This window comes from Diadema antillarum, unplaced genomic scaffold (assembly GCF_040938485.1).
Source record: "Diadema antillarum isolate AM-2024a unplaced genomic scaffold, OU_Dant_1.0 seq00000746_RagTag, whole genome shotgun sequence".
Taxonomy (NCBI): Eukaryota; Metazoa; Echinodermata; class Echinoidea; order Diadematoida; family Diadematidae; genus Diadema; species Diadema antillarum.
Genome location: NW_027271643.1, coordinates 152,776 through 176,655, shown reverse-complemented (window position 1 = coordinate 176,655; position 23,880 = coordinate 152,776). Strand labels below are relative to the sequence as shown.

Genomic DNA, 23,880 nt, shown 5'->3' with positions numbered 1-23,880 from the left:
GTATGTTGCTTCAGAAGAGCAGATTTACATTGTGTGCAGATTATATTGACTTAAGGAAGTATATTGTCAGCGAACAACCAAAATATCCCATTGCACCGTACCTGGTATTTTGCAATGACAAAGGTGTGTTCTAAATGTCCATAGAATCTAATGTGCATTAAGCTTCATTTCTACCTTGATGTAGTCGTGGTTTTCTTTAATAAATCCAACTTCAGTGCACATTTGAAACTGTGTGAGGTGTAGACTATCGTGCATTCTTTCATGTGTGCAAACACATTTAACCTGCTTTGATACAATGTATCTTTTCACTCTGAAAATACCATTTTGCTTTTTCTGTTCAATGGCAATTAATTCAACTATTTTGCTATTCTGCCCAGACTGTTGCTGACAAAAGAATGTTGCCTTTGCCCAAAGACATACACAAAACAAAGAAACATACTCTGTAATAAGGACAGGTTAAAGGTATGCACAGCATTTGCCATCATTTAGGAATTTTTCTTTCTTTCTCGTAAATCCTTTATGTGTGTGCCAGGGACATACCAATCAATCAATTTTAAGAGATTGGAATTGTGCTTCATGTCATTATATTTTAGTAAATATTTGTTTCACATCACAATGTAACACAATGATAATACAGTCAAGCCTGCCTTAGTGGCCACCTGTCTATAGCGACCACCTGTCTATAGTGGTTATTGAAACCCCCCCCCCCCCCCCCCCCCCCGAAAAAAGCCCTGTTAAAGACTCTGTGTATAGCGGCCACCTGTCTTACGCGGCCAGCGGCCACAAATTTTGTTTCCTGTGGTAGATGTTATTCTGTTTATAGCAGCCACACACCCGATAGAGCCGTAGCCGAGCCGATAATTCAGCATGTTTTTCTGCTTTGTAGCCATGCCAGTCATTCACGAACAACGTTCAGTGATCGCCACCACTGCATTCATCACTCATTCAGTCATAATAATATACTAGTGTTAAGCTTTCTTCACGACTGTACACATGCTACTGTGCAACTATTTGATAAACACGTACCAGCATTGTTCAATGCATAAAACACACATGTGCATACATGTACACATACATGTACATGAAAGTACATGAAAGTACGTATAGATGTGTACAACGATGATACATGAAGAGTTTGTTCGCAAAAACCGATAAGTCCATTTTTTAAGATTTTGAAGTACGGTCTCTGTCATAAAGTACAAAATAATACCTTTTTAATGAGATATTACTCACTACATATAAAGGTACATTTTTGAAGTTATGGTCAAAAGAAGCAAAACTTTTCTTATTCTCTTTATTTTTCTTGACCTTTAATCGCAAATATGTCCATTTGGCAAATATGGACTTATCGGTTTTTGCGAACAAACTCTTCACATGTAGGCCCTACATGTAGGCAATGCGCACAAAAGTTGCACAACCTGTCTATAGCGGCCTCCTGTCTAAAACGGCCACTCTTTTCTGTATGGATCAAATGATTATACATACACTGTATATCATAATTGCCACTCTTTACGTCTCCCTTGGATGACCACTATGGACAGGTTTGACTGTATGTATCAAATACATATATCAGTATGCAGTCAAATCTGTCTATAGCAGCCACCCAAGGGAGAAGAAAAGAGTGACCATTTGTCTCTTGGAGGGAATTTTTTGTAGTGGTCGTATATGGCAGGTGGCTACTGGTACTATAGACAGGCAGTCGGTAAGATAGGTTTGATGGCATTGAAAAATTTCCTCTTTGGAGCGAACTCCCCTTAAGATAACCTCGTTTTCAGACGTATACAGTATTTGCCCTATGGACCGTTTTAAATATATATATATATATATATATATATATATATATATATATATATATATATATATATATATATATATATATATGTGTGTGTGTATATATGAAGAGTTTGTTCGCAAAAACCAATAAGTCCATTTTTGAAGATTTTAAAGTACGGTCTCTGTAATAAAGTACAAAATAATACCTTTTAAATGATATATTGGTCACTACATATAAAGGTACATTTTTGAAGTTATGGTCAAAAGAAGCAAAAAAATTCTTATGATTCTCATTTTTCTTGACCTTTAATCGCAAATATCTCCATTTGGCAAATATGGACTTATCGGTTTTTGCAAACAAACTCGTCATATATATATATATATATATATATATATATAATGCACTTTGTCATGTATATAATGGTGTGCACACCAACACCAATATCAACAACAAAATGTTAACAAACAAGAGACAGAAAGTTCAACAATGGAGGTTAATAAAGTTCAAGAGATATTGTGTAAAGGATGAAATTCTACAATGCTTAGAATGCTTCATGTTCACATCCATTATCGCTCTCTCATTTATTCTCTCTCTCCATCTCTCCCTATCTATCCATCTATCCATCTGTCCTTCCATACATCTTTTCTCCTCAGTGTTTTCTCCTCTCTTTAAGCTGATAGTTTGATGAGTTTGATGTCGGACACTCATTTGTTTGATTTTGTAAGAACATGTACACACTGTAGGCCTACAGCAAGATTTAACTTTTCATGTGCCACGTTCCCACTTTGTGTTCATGTGAGGATATAAAGAGATACACATGTACAAGAGAACAAAAACTTGCTATTTCATTCATGTCTCTCATTCTGTTAAATTGGTATTTTGTTATTATCTTGAAGGGCATTTGCAAATGAATGACAACACATCAAATTTTGCAACTTTTACTTTTGTGCCTTGGACAACATAAATGAATGTGTTCACTCACGCATAGCTTTATTTTCGTTCGGTATTGACCTACCAGGTTGATAACCAATTAAATTGCCTTCAATGTGGTATATGATACATTAGGTTTTTTTTTTTCCTCAAAGTCTCCTTTGAAAAATATAAACTGGAAAAGTGTTCACTGAGTGTACATATTGGAACTAAGATTTATAAAGATAATCTACTTTTTCAGATTTTTGTTTTAAATCATATCTTATTTCACTCCTCTTGCCATATGTTCATATTACTTAAATGATTACATTGAATCATTTCGGACAAAGTCAGTGATACAAAATACATTCACAAACACTAATCATGCACGGCTATGTTTTGCTTTGGGCTTTTTGTTTGTTTGTTTTTTTGTCTGTTTGTTTGTTTTTAATGAGTATGATAAAAAATAATGGCAGTATATGAAATTATAGCTCCACCCCATTACACATCCAATTAAAGGAGGCGCTACTCTATCTGGATGTGTACGATGCAGGGCCCTATTGGGCATAACACATCGGACGAGAGAGGGCGCAGGGGTAATTAGGAGGTTCCATCAATGGCCTGTTCGAATGAGGCGATTGATGGCGAGTTGATAGTGGCATCACTCAGGTGGTTCGACTCGATGACGGTAGATGGAAAGAATGAGTTCCTAAATTGTTCTGTTCGTGCTCTTATTTGATTAAAACACTTACTGTTATTTTTCACTTGTCTATATAGGATATTAACAGTATCACAGTTTGCAAATTGCTTGACACGGATACGTGGTCTCAATTTTGTAGGTTGAACAAAAGTTTGAAGTGGGAGAGCTGGCACCAGCCCCCCGACCACTTTGAAGAAGAGGGTGAGTTTGAGGTTCTTTCTTCTTTCCATCAAGCTTGGAAGATGCAATTCAGCCAGCTTGTTTGTGATGAAGCCATTGTCTCTAGACACATAATCTCCTGTAAATGAATAGAAATGCTCTTCTTCGGACACTTGTTAGTCTGTTTATGTCCTTTTGTAGATACGGATCCCAGGGCCCCGTCTTATAAAGCCTTCAAATCAATCACAAGTCCCCAAATCAATTGCAACTTGCATTGCAGCTCTCAAAAAACTTGTGATTGATTTCTATCACAAGTCTTTGTAAGACAGGCCCCAGGCAGTGGCACCGTAGGCCTATTCAAGAAGTGATCTTACTGTAGTAAGACAGGTTGAACTCCGTGCTCGGAACTCGGTTTGGTTGTATGGATGGCAATTATATCTGCCACCTGAAGTATATATATGGTTGGCGATAGTATATCTGCCACCAAGAATATATATCATATACGGTCGGCGATGATATTATATATAATAATATATGAAATTCTGCTTCCTTTCCCCTGCCTTAGATTCACAATATGAAATTTTCAAAAGAAAAATGAAAAGTTAAAGCTTATAATCAAAATGATACTGGATTGGAAGGTATAAGACTATATTAGTCCACCCCATCACACGCCCAGGGAGGTGCCCGACTTCCACCTTCAATGTTCATAAACCACGCCCAACAAACAAACCCCACAGAAATCCGGCTGATTGCATATGGAAGAGCGCCATCTAGTGCTTGACTTACACACATACTACTGTAGTAGGCCGAAAATTCGATTGCACCGCAAGTTTACACGGTACCAACAGTGAACATTATACATTCACACAGGTATGGTTATATTCTGCTAGTATGCTGTGATCAATGCCGCCGCCAGCGCGCAGTCAGTGTCGTCAACGCCGTGCGTCCCGCCCGTATTTATGGCCGTACGTACGTATGACTACTATGCTTACATGTTTACCGTGACTGTCTGTCTATTGCATTTTGAAGACGTCTTGGAAGAGACCATCGTCTAAGTAAAATATTGAGGAGCATGTCCACCGTCTGACGGAATATTGAACGAAGGATGAGGTATGAACGTTTTCTTCCTTTAATTTAGAAACTCTAACGTTAGTGTAATTATTACAGTCTAACATTGGGCTAGGGGGTCTGGTACCGCAGTGGTAAGTGTTACTGTTAATGCTAACTGCGACCAGCAGCCCCATACTCCTATGCGCGGCGTATGGGGCTGCTGGTCGCAGTAGCTAAGGGGTCTGTATACAGCCCTGTCGTTGTACTGAAGTCGCGCGGCGGCTGATCGGCGGGTTAGTAATTTGTGTGCACTTGAAACCGGGAGAAGATGCCAGATGAGTTGTTAGAACCTCACAAGAGCTGCACAAACGTGCGACTGCACGGTGTTTAAGATCTGGTTCTGGGTGTTATGACCATACGTGGTCGGACCGGACAAGTTGTGGGACCGGACTAAAAATTTACTTCCTCAAACACAATAAAATCCCATAAAATAAGCATAAAATACAATTGCTTTTGAATAAATATTTTAAATTTATACCAATTTTTTAGGTAACTTCTCTAACGTTAACGTCAAGTACGGTATGGTCGCCACTTGTGTGTAATATTTTCCTATGCACTTCCGGGTTGGGGAACTAATATCGGCACTGAATTAGTTCGCCGCCCATGCATAGCCTGCCACATATTATTAGCATGTGTGTTTATGCACACACTTCAATGAAGGATGCATCGTCCGTCACCACGTTTGAAAACCTCCCTTAGTCTGCAACCTGAAATCCATTCTAAATCAAAAACATCCTCACATTAAAAATGGTTTTATCACCTCTTACATATGCCAAATGGTAAAATATATTTTGATTACAATTATTTGTGTTTTTACGGAGGAAAAAGGTGAATTACGAATGTATTTTGAGGGTAATGAAAATCCGTCGCCCAAGCTGATCTCCGATCGCGGCGCGCGTTACATGCGATGTGAATGTCTGGCGACCTTACCGCAGTGGCGACCATACGATAATTGACGTTAAAGCAGAATTCGGTGATTTGTTTCATGATTTGTCAACCAGAAGAAGCGCGTAATATTCTATCACACGCGCAATGTGAAACTTGTGCGCGTGTTTGAGTCAGAAACAACAAACCTCAGTGTTAATCCATTCCCAGCATCTAGGCCCTGTAGACAATACACACAGGCTGGCTACAACGTTCAAAATATATTTGCAAGGGTTTCAGTTAAGTTCTCTAATTACGACAAAAATTGATTTTGTTTGCCTTGCTTTGGAAGAACTGTTAAGTTTCATTTTCAGAACCTCATCATTGTGTAGAATCTATTTGAATATTTTTATTGAGAATGGCAATGTGAAAAATTCATCTAGGGCTAGGCCCTAACAGTTAAATCTCAACTTGTAAGTGTCCGGGTACACAACCCCCCATCATACTAGACCTTCTAACGTCAGTAGTGTCTTTGTTAAAAGTTTGCTCTTCTACTGTTGAGTATACAGCTGTATCTACGATAAGATATTTCTAGATTTTAGAGAGGTTACACAAATTGGAGGCTATAAGTGATAAATGGTGTAAGGTGGAAGACTTGTGTAAAAAGCTTGAATCCGACATGAAGGACTTGAAAGACACCATAAAGTCTAAGGACGTGAAAACTCATAGTGATGTGCTTGAATTTCATAGCGATGTGCTTGAATCTACCGTCGAGTCTATTGTCCAAGAAAAGAGGCTGAGGACAGGGAAAGGGAAAAGAGAAAACATTAAATCATTATATCAGGTTTGTCAGAGTTTAGTTCTGAGGATCCGAAGGAGCACACATACCACGATACAGCCGAAGTCTGCCAAGTCTTAGAGTGTCTCGAGGTGGACTACGAAGTTAGGCGAGTGCAGCGGCTGGGCAAGAGGAACCCTGAACAGGAGTCTGAATCAGAGAAATCCCTCCCATGCCCCCTACTGGTAGAGTTCTCAACTGTTGAATCTTGTACCGCCACCAAGGCAAGGGCAAGCAAACTACGTTTCGCTACAAATGACTTCGAGAAACTGTATATCCAGCCTGACAGAACAAAGGAATGAGCTGAAAGGAGAGAACTGGTTAGGGAACTGAAGAGAGAACAGGGTGAAGGTGAAGGAGAGTGGATAATACATGGAAACAAGACAGTAAAGAAAGGGGACTATAGGTCCCAGCATAGAAAGGATCCTGCCCCCCGCAAGCGAGGCCAGCCCTTTCGAGAAGAGTACGGACAGTAATACTGCAGATGTCAAAGGTAGAGTTGACAGTAAGGTTTACAGTCAGGTTTTTAGTGATGATATACATGTTGCAGGAAGAAACTGTGTTAATCGTTTATCATGTGTATTTAGTAACGTTGATTCTCTTAGTAACAAGAAATCTATATTGGAAGCAAGGATTTCCATTACCAATCCAGATATTATAGCATTGGTGGAAATATACCCTAAGAACAGTTTGTATTCAATAGATGAAAGTGAACTTCAGTTGCCGGGATATAGTCTGTTTTTACCTGTCAAGTGTCAAAGAGGAGTTGCCATCTATTACAGAAAGAGTCTTCACTGTAAACAAGTTTTCTTTGATAAATCTGACTTTGAAGAAAGTGTCTGGTGTTCTGTGAAGGACAGCAATGAAGAGTTACTGTTTGGCGGCATTTATAGAAGTCCAAATAGCCTCGAAGCTAATAATACAGCTTTGTTACAACTCTTTCAAGAAGTTGAGAATTCTCAGTACAAGAATTTGCTTATCGTGGGTGATTTTAACCTACCAAATATTGATTGGGAGATCCCTGCTGTATAGGGAACAGGTGCAAATGACTTTGCAAATGCATTTGTTCAAGTCATTCAGGATTTATTTTTGATGCAGTTAGTAAATGAGCCTACTAGACTGAGAGATGGGCAGAGGTCAAACATTTTGGATCTTGTTTTAACTAACCAAGAAGATATGGTAGAATCCTTACACACATCTTCCCAGTAGGCAAGAGTGACCATTTAGTTCTTGAATTTGAACTGTATTTGCCAGGTTGCTACTTATCTACTGAGAAACCTGAACGTTATGCATTTTTAGAGGAGATTCTGATGGTATGAGGAAACATGTGTGACAATGACATTTTTGATGTGTTGGATACAGAAGGATATATTAACACTGCAAATGATGTTTTTGTGAATGTAATTGGAATGCTTACTGACAAGTTTGTACCTGAAGTCAAACCAAGAGTGAAGGAGAAACCTCTGTGGTTGAATAGTTCTGTTAAGCAAGCAATTGTCATAAAACATAAAGCTTGGAGTCGTTATCAAAAGACAAGAAGTCAGAAAGACAGAGACTGCTACAGAAAAGCTAGAAATGAAGTAACTAGAGTGGTATCTGGAGCAAAAAGGGATTTTGAATGCAAACTGATATCTGAATTGCGTTGTAACCCCAAGAGTTTTTGGAGGTACAAAGTGCAAAGCAAAACCAAATTCAAACCCTATTTAAGTATTTTGGAGAAACCAGATGGAGGTAGAGCAGTAAACTATGCAGAAAAGGCAGAAACACTGAACAACTTTTTTGCCTCTGTTTCTACACATGAAGACTTATCGAATGTTCCAGTTCTGGATCCCAGGATTCATGATGTACAATTAGATACAGTCATTTTTACAGAACAAGTCGTGAAAGATGTTATATTGAAACTGGACCAAACAAAATCCCCCAGTCCAGATAATGTGCAGAATCGTATTTTGAAAGAAATTGTAGATTGTGTTTCGAAACCACTTGCAGATTTATTTACTATGTCAATGTCAAAAGGTGAACTTCCAAAGACATGGGAGAATGCTAATGTTTCTCCAATTTACAAGCAAGGAGATAAGAAGAAACCAAATAACTATCGGCCGGTGAGTTTGACTAGTAATATTTGCAAGTTAATGGAAACCATGGTCAGAGACAAAATTGTACAACACATGGACTCAAATCTGTTATTTACAGAGGAGCAATGTAGTTTTAGGAAAGGAAGAAGCTGTGGTGCACAGTTATTATCTGTGTCAGAAACATGGACAAAAGTATTAGAAAATGGCGGAAACGTCGATTGTATATATTTAGATTATAGTAAGGCGTTTGACAGTGTACCTCACGAACGACTGATTGGGAAAGTAGAAGCGTACGGGATCACTGGGAATCTTTTGAAGTGGATTAAGTCTTTCTTAAGTGAAAGATCACAACGAGTGGTGGTCAGTGATGTTTCATCTTCACAAACTGCGGTATCTAGCGGAGTCCCACAAGGTAGCGTTCTGGGGCCAATTTTGTTTCTGTTGTACGTAAACGACCTTTCTGATGTGTTATTAAGTGGCAGATTTGAAGTTAAGCTTTTTGCTGATGATACCAAGTTGTATTCACAGATATACACTATGACAGTGATGATGTACTGAATCTGCAAGCTGATCTAACCAGAGTGATGGAATGGTAAAAAAAGTGGCAGCTTCCTTTTAACCAGGAAAAGGTAAAGTTATTCATTATGGAAGGAATAACCCATGTGTCAATTATACAATGGATGAATCAGACCCGCCCATTCCATTAGCTACATACATGTACATGTATGTACAATGTAAAAGATCTTGGAGTAAATTGCGACAAGAAGTTAGATTTTACTCATCATGTGGACACAATTTGTACTGCAGCGAATCGTACACCTGTAGGATTGGAATTATTAACCATACATTTTCTAGTTTCAATGAGAAAGGATTTATTCAACTGTACAAGTCTATTGTTAGACCGACATTAGAATATTGTTCGTCAGTGTGGCATCCTCATTGGAAGAAGAATGTTGTAAAAGTAGAGAATGTACAGCGTCGAGCTACCAGAATGATACGTCCACTCAGACCTAGGAGTTATAAAGCAAGACTTAAACACTTGAAATTGCCTTCATTGGCATATCGACGGCATAGAGCTGATATGATACAGATTTTTAAGATTGTGAATGGGATTGATGATATGAAGTCTTCAGACTTTTTTGAGTTCTCAATTGGAGGAAGGACGCGTGGTCATAAATTTAAGATACTGAAGAAACATGTAAAGTCCAAAGTGAGACAGTGCTCTTTCTCTCAAAGAGTTATTAGTGAGTGGAATAAGTTGCCATCATTTGTAGTTGACAGCCCATCCATGAATAGTTTCAAGTCAAACCTAGAGAGGTTCTGGAGTCAAGACAAGAACAAATACAACCCCGATGGGATATTTTTTTGTCCATGTAATACTGCACAGCGTCTAACAAAAAGTTATTAATGTCATGTAATGACAACATCGAGGAGCAAATAAGTTAAGTCTAACTTTACGCCCACATCCAAGGTATGTTTATCCAAGGTATGTTATATCTGCAGTTACAAGCATTGATTGCAGTCTCAAACCTTGACCAAAAGATTGGTTTGTATCTTGTCGACGGGGATATGTTCCGCAGCAGAGTCAGAGGCAATGTCTGGCTTCATGGGATCCCCTCCTATACAGAGGAGAGCCGTAAATGTCAAAAAAGTGATAAGCCACATACTGTGTATGGATATTGAATCTGCAAATTCAAACTTATCTTGTAAAATCAGCATTTCATAAATATTGTAATGCACTCACCAGCTGTTTGAAATATCCAAGATTTGGGTGAAATTTTCTTGGGAAACACACAACTACTAGCCTGTCGATACATTCGCAACAGCTCTGCAACATATTATGAATCTGTTAGCCAATCAAATGTGATGCACATGTAACGGGAATGGTCCCTTCGGCCAGAGCATGGCTTATGTACACGTATCAAATGGCGACTGACAGCTAGCGAACGGCGATGTTGAGATATCAGCGATATGGATACAAATTTCTACGATCTAGCCTAGTTAAATGTGAGTATTTCAATTGCACAATGTGGGAAAGTTACCCCAAATATTGCTACATAATGTGTCATATCATGTCAAACTTGTTTGACTGTAAAAAAGCTGTAAGAAAATGGGGTTATGGTAGCATTTGGTCCGTGCGCGACAGCGGGCAGAGCAGCCCTACAGGAGCCAGGACGACAGCCTTTGGTCTGTATAGGAGGGGATTCCATGAAGCCAGACGTAGTCTCCGTGGAACATCCCCGACGACAAGGTACAGACCAGTCTTTCTATCAATTATGACCCCCAAAACGATAGATGTCTACTCTTTGATCATTCAAATGACATAACAGTAGAAATTCTTACATGTTTCATCTTCTCAGTGCCATTATTATAACAGTTCAGTTTGAGCAGTCAAAAAATGAATTTACAGCCATAGATATTGCGTGATGCACTCGAAAATACCATGAAACTGGTGAACGAATTACCATCACTACCCGCCAAGAGCAAAACAGCCGCCACTGTCCTATGGTTCTTTGCTGTTTAAAGCCATCATACCCTGGCGATGTCGCGACAGTGGCTCACTAACTTCATCAGGGAGTGCACGTATAACAGGCCCCTAGACAAATGCATGCACGCTGATAATGCTTAGCGATCGACGAGTACCCTAAGTCTCGGTCACACAGTGTTTTTGAGTGCATCCAGCAATATTTATAGCTGTAAAAATTCATTTTCAACTGCTCAAATTGAACTGTAATGACGGCACTGAGAAGCTTAAACTTGGAAACAAAGAATGCTGTTATAATAATAATAATAAGTATAGCATTTGTGACCCTACACCTCAAAAGAAACAAAAAGTCGCCAGACATGAATTTTTAGTTAAGACCATTATTCTGAAAGAGCAGACCTTAGCTTTAAAATGATGTATAACTCAAATCAAATGGATTCTCCTAACCTATCTAAATATTGGAAAGAAAGCACAAACTCAGGAAAAGTGTGAACTGAGAAAAGAGGCTCTGAAGTACAGTGTCTGTTCAAGCGCTTAATCTTTACCTAACCATGCTGGCTGTGCAATGAATGGGACAAAAAACAGGAAGTAAACCACCAGAGTAACAACAATGAAGGGATTATCAGATTAAACTGAAATTAAGCATGCCTCATTAACACATTCTGTCCATAATTAATGCCAACTTTCAAAGCAGTAGCACTATCCTTTCATAAGTTATTAGAGTTGAAAGTGAAGAGCGTGGACAAGGTTTTTCAGAAATGAAAAAGGGATTCTAAAGACACACCTAATCACACTATTCTACCAAAAATGTTCGAGATAAACTGCAAAAAAAAGAAACACTTTCCTGCCCGTCTTATGATACCAAATTTTAGCATATTGTAAAAGAAAACCCGCTCTTTCAGAAAATATGAAAAAGTCAAGTTCGGCTAGGTGGACCCATTTCACTTATTTTCAGTCCTCACGCAAAATCAGTGTGTGCGACTTTATGTTCGTTTTGAGGTGCACGGTCACATTTGTAATAGAAAATAGAATAAAGAAGAATAAAAAAAAACAAAGAATCAGTACAGATACAGAAGGTGATCCGAGAGGATACTCGGATCACCTAACAAGATGCGAACATACATGACTTCAGAAGCTTTTTAAATATGTCAATGGTTTCTGCTGATCGGATCCTGTTATGTCATTTGAATGATTATGATGATATCCCATGAACCACCACGCACCACAGAGTTCTTGTAGGGAATGCCATTTGACAAGTATATTTGTTTCAAGCCCTCCTCGCACTGCAATTTTGACTAGTAGGTACAGTAACAATGTATTTCATGGAACACTATACAAATGATGCACAGGATAGAGTGCGTTAGTGTAGGCGTAGTGCACTCGAGGGTATTTACAATTGTGAAACATGCACGAGGCGAAGCCGAGTGCATGTTGCACTACATTGTAAATACCCGAGAGTGAGCTACGCCTACACTAACGCCACGAAATAATCCTGTGCATCATTTGTTTTATAAAATGGGTCGAAAATTCGAAAACTAACATCATTTTTCAGCGTTTTTCACTTACCTTTGTGGGTCAAGACGTCCGAAGATGTTCGTCCCAAACTTTTACGCACGTCGCACTCGCGGAAGTCCCGCACATACAGTATAAGTATAATGGGGGTTGGGTTTCCGGACACCCGCATGAAAACTTACTTATTTTACATAGAATATGCACCCTTTACCTTAAAGACTTGATATAGACTCCTCATATAGGCCTACTAGACAACATACTCTGAAAACGGCGTGAGAATTAACCTGCTAAATCGTTGGATTTGCTCTTCAAAGTGACTCCATGTACGCGTCCGGTCCCATAACGCTTGGTCTACTGTACTGTACAAAGTGTACGTATAGTACAGTATACGTACGTACGCCACATATGTTACAAGGGAAGACAGGCCGGCCTCCGGCGTGTTTTTTTTTAGACGGCACAGATTGGGGAAACTAAAAATCTATCGGGGACCCTATCCCTAAACCTAACCCTAATCCTAATCCTAACCCTAACCATTAAACCCTAACCCTAACCCCAACCCTAACCCTAACCCTAACCATAACCATAACCAAAGGCCGGCAGCCCGAACTAGAAGTTGTTTACAGGATTGACAGCGCGTACGCGTATGCATGCAATTCATCAAAGGAGCCGCCGCGCGCACAGACGATCGGCAATCTACCATAGGATTACAGGCAGTGCAGTTGTACTGAAGTAAAGGAAGGAGGTGTGTCTCATTTCAGCGCTTCCTATTGGCTACATTCTTGAACCCATTTTATAATGAGCGATATCGCATGCCATTGCTCTCTGTTGCAGGATTAACAAGTTTTACATACCTTCTTATTCACATGATTTTAAGCCCACCGCACACTGATTTCTTGCAATACAATTTTGCATCACAGATAAATTGCCAGATAGTGCAAAGTGTGAGGAAGTCTGTGCTATGACAGGTGAACAGCCTCCGTTTTTTTAACATCCTAGCTAGCCACGTTAATCATGTAGATATTTTTATGCCTCTTGCATCCATCTGCCACTGCTGCAATTCGCGCAAACCACCCATGCAGGTGCGGCGCATGTGTGTGTGTGTGCATTAGCACCCTGTCTGCTCGATCACGCGGCGCATGGAAGGGCATTTACAATTCAGGTACCGAGTATGTGGCGCCGTTTGCTCTACAATTATTGTAGAGCAAACGGCGCCACGTACTCGGTACCTTAGGTGCACACACACACACTGCATCCCTACACGAAATTCCACACTCCATACCAGAACACATGTTGTCGAACCTGCAGTGCTTGATAGGTTTTCGAATTTGCATGCACTGCTCGATTAGGGGAAAATCTTCAATCGATAATTCAGGGCCCTAAAGTGCATGATTGCCAAAAATTCTATTTAGTGTATAATTATGTAATTACTCTGTGAACACAAAAATGGGCACTTAAGTACTGGCACTAATGTACTTCCGTATCCATGTAGATATCTTGAATTCCACTGAACCAAATTGCACCAAAATCATACAATGTATGATAGACACTTAAAAACTTTGAACCAAAGTTAGCCGTCTAATGTTATGTGAATGGGGACTCACTCAATATGGGGGCTAATGATTGTAGCAAGTTGAAAGAAGTTGGTTATTGAGAAATGTGTGTGTGTTTTTCTGTCTGTCTGTATTTTACCTCCCTGACCTATCTGTCTGTCTGTGCTTGTGTGTGTGTGTGTGTGTGTGTGTGGTCTTGTGAGATCTAAGAACTGCATTTCTCATCCAGCTTCAGTCAACTTGTCATAAATCATATGAACATTGATTTTTTGTTCCCAGTTACTTGAAAAGTTCGCTGCATGATACTAGACAGATGCATGGTTTTTTAACCAATGGGCGTATCATACTGAGTGCGCGAACACTTGCTTAGTGCGCGAACCTTTGCTACGAGTGCGCGTACTCTTGCTACAAGTAAGCGATAACATGTTTACTCTGTGAGGCAGCATGTGGCCAGTAGAAAATCAACACACTGTTCTCGACCAATGAGATCGCAGGATTTTCGCTACCCATTCTATAATGTACACTGCATGTATACTTGGGTGACCCGCACCTCGTCATAGTTAATGTTTGCCCATAATTGAATCACATTTCGCCACTGAAATTCTTTGAAATCCAACTCACATACAGGAAAAATGCTGAAAATTCCAATGGAATCACAAGTTCACTGATCGATATTGAAAATTTGCAGCTATCGTCGTCAAAGGCGAACGATGCGAAAAAGTTGCGCGCTAAGGAAGGGGCCCGCAACTCGTCACCCGCTCTCCCATAGACTTAGCACGTAAAAGACGTGTGCGGGTGACCGTGATGTTCCCATAGACATACACGTAAAAGATGCGTGCGGGTGACATATAACACGTATTCCTATAGCCCTATTAAAATTTCAGATTTTCGCGAAAAACTTCGGTTTTCACCACAATTTGCTTGGTTGTGGTAGTCCTGCCAAGTTTCAAGCGTACAGAACACAGTCCCGGGCATACATTTTTGTTCAGTGCGCTCAAAACGATTTTAAGCGGGGTGACGGTATTCGGGCCCCTGACGAGGTGCGGGCACCTGGCTATACAGTATTGTATCTAGTGGGCTTGTTTATTTATGAGACAGTCATGCTTCTCTTTATATTTTACACCCGATACATGTACGTATGTAAATTTGAAGGACATAGATATTGCTTTCAGTAAAAGATTGTAATTTTACATTGTAGGTCCACATTTCATGCCAGATATTTGTACGGTCCATACTGCACAATGAGTTAAAAATGCAAGATCTATAATGATGAGAAGATTTCTCACTGCCATACTACCGGGTACATATGGTATTGTATATTGTGACCAAGGTGTTATCATTCACACTGTATTGTGACACAGATGCAAATGAAAGTATTGACTGGAGGCTACTGATGAAGGCATTCTTTGTTATGATTCTATGGACAGGCTAATGTACCATAACACATCCTTTACAGTTTCTATGTTCATGAACAGATTTTGAGTGGATGGAACAATAAGAAATCTTCTCTTTTTTTTTCAATCTCGTGTGATTTCCAGATGGCTGCAACCATTGTTGGAGACCTCGCACAAGTCTGAATGAACTTTGCACTATAAAGGCAGACATAAACTGTACAGTGCACTTGTATGTCACAGTGTATGTTAGTTTGATAAGGGATAATTTAGGGGGGGGGGGGAATGACAAATTGTAGGAGTACATGTAGAAGTCTCACTCATCACCGATTATCTACAATGCATCAGCTCTGTCAGGGTGGTTGGGGCATATAGTTGAAGAAATAATAGTAGACATGTTTATTACTCTTCTTCCTCTCTGTGTTTTTTGTTTGTTTGTATGTTTGAGGACCAACTGTCATCCCTTCAACTTCCAACTAAAATGTCAGCGTAAATGACATTCACATCTAGTGGCTCTGACAATCAACAGTTACATGTACAGTCTGTACATGCTGTTAAAAATAAAGTGGTAAAGACCATACTGATATTTCTACAGAGTAGAGTGAGCTGTTCAACATGTCTGGCATTCAAGAATGTTAAATTGCTAGATGATTACATGGTTACTGCTCACACTGGCTTCAGGACTGGGCAAATTGTTGCCATGGCAATCCCCAATGACATCACAGGTCAACCTAGCCATTACAATTTTCCAAGCACATGTCTCTTGCATAGCTGGCAGATGTGTGTAGTGTTGGTCTTGCTGTGTTTGCATAGGTGCATTATGGTTCTTGAGAAAAATTAGATTAGATTGCCTATTAATCATGTGATTTATGTGTAATATCTGCAACAGCAGTAAGCAAAACAAATACATTAGGGTATCCATTGTTGAATGGTACAGAGATTGTCCAGGTTATTTTCCAAACGTTCGTGATCTACTTTATTAAGGTGAAGGTGTAATTTCTTGGTCCTCTGTCACTATCAATATTTAATATTACCAGTGCATCTATCAACATATCTATGTATATTTTTATTTTAGATTAACTAAGCAAAATTTGATGATGATCATTTTAACCATACATGGTTATATTTGATGAACTGTTTTTATAGTCCTGAAATCAAAATTAAATACATGTGTATGTATTGAAGGGAGGGATGTACTGTGGATATGCAAACGTGCATGTCTTCAAGAGGAGGACAGCATGTAGTGAGCTATGAGCGGCCTGTTCTCATCTTGGAATGGCAGCTCATTATATCTTGTTGCCACAGGCCAGTCTCCTATCACTATTCATTCACATTCCTCATGACACACACACTTCATCCTACACCACTGCTTGACAAGAGGTTGCTGATCACAAGCCAAAGATAGCATGCCTGCTGGAATTTGACAGCTAGGGCAATGTCAAGTTATTTGTCAATGATGTATCTTCTTTCTTTTTCCTGTGGTAATTTTGATACTGTTCAATCATTTACTGAGTTTTCAAAACTGGGGAAGTATACCCCAGAGTAATACAGATGGCGTTGGACACAGATACACAGGATGTTTCAACCCCATATAGAGCAAATTGCAGGTACAAGTTAAAGTACCAGTTAACAAAATATGATTATCAGTGTTAGACCAAACAAGGAAGAGGGAGACAAGGTCTTCTTAATGACTAGAATGTCATAGGCTATTAAAAATTGATACACAATTTATTAAATGACCATGCAATATGTACACTGTACAAACGTGTACATAATCTTTCATGGTTACCCAATAGATGATACTTTCAATTGTAGTCACAGCTGCTGTAGCATAAGCTTTGATTTGATAGCTATGCAGCATTGTGTACATTGCATTCAGGGCATTGGGTTAAAGGACAAGTTCACCTTCATATACATGTGGATTGAGTGAATGCAGCAATATTAGTAAAACACATCAATGAAAGTTTGGGGAAAATCTGACAATCCATTCAAAAGTTATGAATTTTTAAAGTATCTGTGCAATCACTGCTGGAGGAGAAGACTGCTACAGTGTATGATGTCACATGCGTACAACAATATAAGGAAAATAAAAAGAGAATTTCATAAAACTTGACTTTTTGAATAAAGTGCACATTTCTTCGACATGTTACTGACTTATATTAGGGGTAATATTATTTCCCGTGACATCTGAAAGAGAAAAGTCGAGTGTTCTTTTATTATATGAGAAAAGTGAGAATATCTTGAATTTTATTTATATTTCTTTATATAGTTGTACTCATATGACATCACAAGCTATAGTGTCTTCTCATCCAGCCCTGACTGAGCAGAAACTTCAAAAATTCATAACTTTTGAACGGATTGTCCGATTTTCCTCAAACTCTCATTGATGTGTTCTACTAATATTGCTGCATTCACTCAACCCACATGTCTATGAAGGTGAACTTGTCCTTTGAAACCATCAGCACTGGCATGAAGTACATTGTATACATTATAAAGATCATTTGTACATATAAAAAAGAACCTCCATAACATGATGGTACCACAGTCATACATTTGTTTCTCTCCAGTTAAATTTAAATTTTGGACAGGAATTTCATTATTGCTGCTTTATAGATAGGCACTGGGAAGAGGGTTGTTAAAATAATTCTAAAGGAAGAAGAAGAAAAAAATGCACAAGATTTCCTACAAAGATTATCCCACAAAGATTATCCCATTAAAGGCATGATTTACCATTTGCAGATGAAACAAAAACCCAGCATTAGTGCTTTAAAATAGTTCTAAAATGTGAGTTAGGGATAGAAACAACCACTGTAAAAATTTTAATAAGTAAAATCAATGTTAAATATTGTTAAATATAATAAAATGTGAACAATAGTTATGATACAAATGTTTCTAGACTAAACCGCGTACAGTTATGGTTTATTGAGAAAAATACTGATATCTCCTTATATTTTAGGCTTTATTGCAAAATTTTTATATGGTAGGATGTTTTGTGGTACAACAGACGTACACATATCTGCATGAAATGTGATACTAGTATCTTGAACATTCTTAAATCACTGCTCCCAAAGGTAAACAGGACCTTTAAACTCTAAGTGCATTCATCTCTATGATTCTTACCAATATAAGAAATGTTACATTTGTGATAAGCAGACAGAAAATCCAGTCCAGTGCAAGTGCTCTACCAAGTTAAAGGCATAAAAAGTCAAGATTATTTCAAAATTGTATGGTTTTCATTATGATCTTCTGCATGTACGACTATTTAGTGTGTGTATCTCAGCCAGGTGTATGCAATACATACTGTACATGTACATGTGTAATGATACATTTGTAGCTATGAAGTGTTGCCCATCCCATTTTGATTTGATCGTAGTGGTAGAGTGATACAGTACATCAGAACTTTTATTGTCCAGTACAGGTTGTACATCAGTGACTAGAAAAATGCTTGTAACCAGATGCAGAAATGTGACCTACAATTTGAGACAGACTGTCACTCACAAAGAGGTACCCATGTATGTCTGTTCAGTCACAAAAGATGCTGCTCGAGCCAAGCTAACAGCAACTACCGGCAAGTTACTACCCATGGTCATTCTTTAATAGTCAGTGGCCCTCAACCTGTAATCAGACTGGAAATATATGTTTTACATAAGATTGTTTTCAAAAAATGTAAGAACTACAATGTGTGGTGGAAACAGAAACATGGATTACTGTAAAACATGATATATTTGCGGCATGAATTTTTCGCGAATTGGAGCCGACGGCCTTTTTGCGGCATGAAATTTTCGCGAACTGCCACTGGCATTCAATGCATACAGTGTAAACAAGAACTTTCGCGCGCATTTTAATTTCGCGAATCTTGGCGCTCGCGAAATTCGCGAAATTAAAATGCACGCGAACATTCCTTGTTTTACAGTACACTGTGTTCAGATCATTGGAGTTTGAGTGTAAGTGTCATAATGTGTAATGTGTACCAAGAATATTTTATTTCATTAATGTCTCTTTAAAAGTAGCATCTTTCACTGATGACAAATTTGCATATCACTTGTCATTGATGTTGGGGATACAGGAAGATACATTGTGTAGATGTCTGATGAACTTCTCAGTCTAATGGAGACGTCAGATGTCAAAAGGGTTTCACCACAAGAGGAAGGTTGGGAATTCATGTTATGGGCCATTCTTTGAACAGCCACTCACAGTGCACCATCAGACAACTTCTTTTAATTTGCTGCAACTCTCTTTTCTTGCACAAAGGTACCATGTATTTTAACTACAGAGGCATGTATCTGTTAAATTGAAATTAGTTTTAAACATTCATACATCTAATGTTTCTTCAAGGAACAGGTTTGGTAGGAACTATTGTCTTGTGATGCAGGTTAAGTGCTGTTGAATGATATCTGATGTTCAAAGTTGCAAGTGCTTTGACAGTTATGTGTGTTGAGAGCAAATTTATTTGTCCTTTTTGTGATTGGTAACTTTTGAAATTATACATGTCTGTCAAGCCACTTGATGTTCCAAATTGAAATAGGACTGTCAGAATAATCTTTTAGAGCCTAAACCTGATTTTGTTATGTGCCAGTTTGTAGTCTGGAAATACATGCACATACTGTTATTTTGTTGTTCATAATGTATGAAACAAGATATTGATACTAGAAATGAGATTTAATATTGAAAGTGATCATAAAATAGATGTTTGCATTGCAAAATGAAGGTCTATACTACAATACAATGTATATAACAGGAGCTTCTAGAGGTTGAAGATTTGTGTGCAAAGTTCAGGATAAGCTAAGAGTGCCCAGGCACTTTCATATCTTCACAAACATTCACAAACATTCACAAACTTCACAAACAGCTTGGTACACCGCTCACTGAGTTTGTGCTCCCCCCAAAAGATGACAGTCATATTGTATGCGAAGCTTAGCTTGAACACTGACTGAGCCCAGGCTTAGCCCAGATTGAAGTGAAATATGAAAAAGGTATACCATTAGTTGGACACCACAGGGAAACAAACTTTATACCCAGCTGGAATGAAAGGCAGAAATCAAATACTATGGGGTAGGGGCCTACAATATGTATGGAGGTCTCACCCTGAATGTGATCTAGTGAATATTGAAATCATGTCTTGGGTGGGAATGCACTTGAAAGGAAAATGTTATAAATGTATCTCAACATTTCAGTCATGGTTATGATGTTCGAGAATACTGATTGTCTAGCATTATTGTTTATAATGAAGAGTTAAAGTACATGTGTAGTAACCTTTTTGTTCATCCCCCCCACACACGCCAATTTACAAAAGTGTATATATGTACAGTGTCCCATACCTTTGTAACAAACATTGCTGACCACATAAAGCTTACTCTGAGGCCTGCCGGACATGCGTACATACTTTACCTTGATAGTTTCTGCTTAAAATTGTGGGCAGTAGTAATTCCAAAATAGTACTATATTCACCCAGAGGCACAGCTCCAAGGTGAATAATGCTCCTGGAGGCTCTGAGGCCCATAGTTTTAACCAGCAATTCCAAATTAGGCAGAGGATATTTATCTTATATTTTGAATAAAAATCTAAACCAAAAGGTGGGAAAAAATTAGGGGAGAAGTTGTGTGGTACACGGAAGATGCGACGATGTGGAGGGATCCTACTGACTGTGCGAAGTAGGGCGCAATGCCACAATTGCTTTGTCATATTTCACAAAGTGACCATATGAAGCAGCATGCAATGTCACAACATCATGTCACAGGTGGTGTACTACAGTGTATTTGGAAAATGTTATCATAAAAAAGTGACAAACAGTATACAAATAATGAATGTTTATGAGTGCAATGGACAGAATATTTCATTAGGTGAAAGATGAAATGATCCATTCAACTCGGCTGCGCCTTGTTGTATGGATCAAACATTTCATCTTTCACCGAATGAAATATTCTGTCCATTGCATGAATGAAAAACATTTATTATTTGTTTTATATAACACCTAAGATAGATCCTTGTCATTTGATGTTTTATTAATTTAGAAACAGAGAGAGATCTGAGATCGCGTGAGTGTTCACTGAGCGCTTTACGCTAGCGCGCTGTCGCATGTCACACTGCAAACGCAAGCGTTTTACATGCAGCTCTCAGCGAGTGTGCAATGGATGAAATCATATGGACCCAAAATTGCACGGTAAATGAAGTCACATTGCAGGGATGATGATGTCATTGTGAAATGGGCAGAATGATCAGTGTCAAACAACCATTCAAATGACAAGGATCTCTTCGCATGTTATATGATATACCATGGAGTGTCAAACAGGCCAACATTCTGAAATAGTTGAAAATATGTACATTATATGATAATGAAGCTCATTCAACCAATAACTAGTGGAAAAGTTTTTTGATCCATAATCTAATAACAAATAATGCATGCAAACTGGATTCCACGTACTGAAGGGTATTAAAAATGTGGTGGTAGATGGAATAGCTGTTTACCAGGTCCTCCAAAGGACTTGTATCCATATACTTTAATTCATCATTAGTAAACCAACCCATTGTTCCAAACTGCCACATTATGTTTCTATGAGATAGGAAGACATTGCTTTAACTTTATTGCCTTTGAATGCATGTTATCAGGTAAATACAGTAAATGCCTGCAAATTGTGAAATATGACTTCATAAGACAAATTACAATAAGTGCTTTATTACTTTGAAGGATCCAGAACTGCTTATCAGCTATTAGTTGCACAAAGCTCACACAAGAAAACAAACTTAGTCGAAACTAAAGCCTTGTATAAACACATACACATACAAATATTATAGGAACACGTTTGTAACTTGGAACATTTGTAGACAGGGGAGTTTAAGCCTTGAAATTAAAGAGGGAGATAGAGAGAAAATGAGGGAGATAGAGAGACTTTGAGATCGAAGAGAAGCAGACATTTGATTGATCATGCTACCTCAAGAAGAGGAGTTTTAGGGAAGTAGACACCAACACTCTGAGGTTCTTCTGCCATATTTATTATACAAGCGTATTTGCTCTATCAATTGTCATAATGTGAGAGAATACAGAGAAACCATTCTGGCACCACATGATCTGAGTTGTTTAAAGCAGTTTCTGCAGACTTGCCTTGTTTTCTACATCTCCTTCATCAAGCACGCATAAGAAGCCGAGGTTAGTGCCCCTCCCTGCTAGTCCTCAGCTTTGGCGTCAGTCCCTGTTTATGGGTAGCTACAACACAAAACTCCCTGCATCTCTTAGGGGCACAAAGCCATTGATTGGCATTTCAGAGCAAATAACATCAAATTCAGATTTCTTTAATACCCTTCCTCATCTTCCCTAGATGTTCTCTTTCTTTGGTTTATGAAGGCATTCTTTTTCACAGTTTTGTGACATTTGAGAAAGTCAACTGTTTATAGTGCAGTTTCATGGCTGTGTTGAAGAAATTAAAGCATGTCTGTCTGCAGGCCAATTTCTTGCCGTCTGTAGAAGTGCTGATATCAGAAAGCCCTCTGTAAAGGGAAAACTTAAGTTCATGAAATTACAGTGTAAGTGTTCTTCACCGCATTGCTAAAATTGTGCACAGAGTTCCTGATAAGGTAAGTGCACTTGCTCTCAGTTCATTCCATTCAAAAAGATGGCAATGTTTTTGCAACCTTTCCCCCCATTTACTACTAGACATTATTATATTGTGGAGGGCAATGTAATGCCAGAACCAGTCATATTGTGAAGTGCATCATTAAATTAAAAAGGTAAACAAAATCTGTTTATCATGAAAATAGTTGATTTATCTTTTGTTTCTCACAGAAATCATTGTAAACTCAGCTCAAACCTTTTACGCTATCCAGGCAGCGTCACAACCACCAAACTTTCCTGTCTCTAAGAAATGTCATGGTTAACAAGGACCGGATACATAAGAGTAACTGCTCTCCTACAAGCTGTTAATGCATACTTTTAGCTTGCAACTTGAAATGACAAAATTATTTCAAGGTGGAAATGTACTTTTGCATGTAACTACATTTGATCTGTGCTATTTGTATCTAAGATCAGATGCTTAATCTGTTCTATTTCACAAACATGGAAAGTAATTTAGTAAAACCTTGTTAGGCTCCAACTTGCCACCCATTACTTGCCAGGCTAGGTTACCACAAGCTAGACTGAATGTTAAAAATGTCACAATTAACAAGGACCTCAAGCATATGAATTGCCTGTGCCATGCAAATTTCAATGAGTTAACCGTATATAACATAATGCCAGGTAGATACATTTCCACTCCACTGTTCTCATCCCAATAGTAAATGGGTTGTAGGTGATACCAGTTGCAGGGAGCTAGAACTTTTGTTTTTCAGACATAACCCTCAATGCATCCCTGCTAGTAAAGCCTCAGTGTGAAATCATTTTAAAACATCAAATAGTGTATTTAAAGTTGGCAAATCAAATGGAAAAGAATTTTTTTCATGTAGATGGTATTAAAGGGAGAGAAAATGAACTTTTTTTCATATAAATACCTTCAGATACAATGTGTATGTGGGACTCAAACACT

The 23,880-nt window shown here is 38.5% G+C and overlaps 2 protein-coding genes across 2 annotated transcripts in view; both read left to right on the top strand.

The window, feature by feature from the left end:
* The window catches only part of LOC139738492 (lysosomal membrane ascorbate-dependent ferrireductase CYB561A3-like), a 38,355-nt gene extending 31,699 nt beyond the window's left edge, over window positions 1–6,656 (top strand). The window contains exons 5-6 of the mRNA XM_071649118.1: window positions 3,523–3,584; window positions 6,370–6,656. Coding sequence (XP_071505219.1) covers window positions 3,523–3,584; window positions 6,370–6,656 — 349 coding nt within the window. The remainder of the gene's footprint in view (window positions 1–3,522; window positions 3,585–6,369) is intronic.
* Window positions 4,511–23,880, top strand: part of LOC139738487 (transmembrane protein 198-like) — a 77,815-nt gene continuing 58,445 nt past the window's right edge. Inside the window, exon 1 of the mRNA XM_071649115.1 lies at window positions 4,511–4,652. The gene's annotated coding sequence lies outside the window, so the exon portion shown is untranslated. The remainder of the gene's footprint in view (window positions 4,653–23,880) is intronic.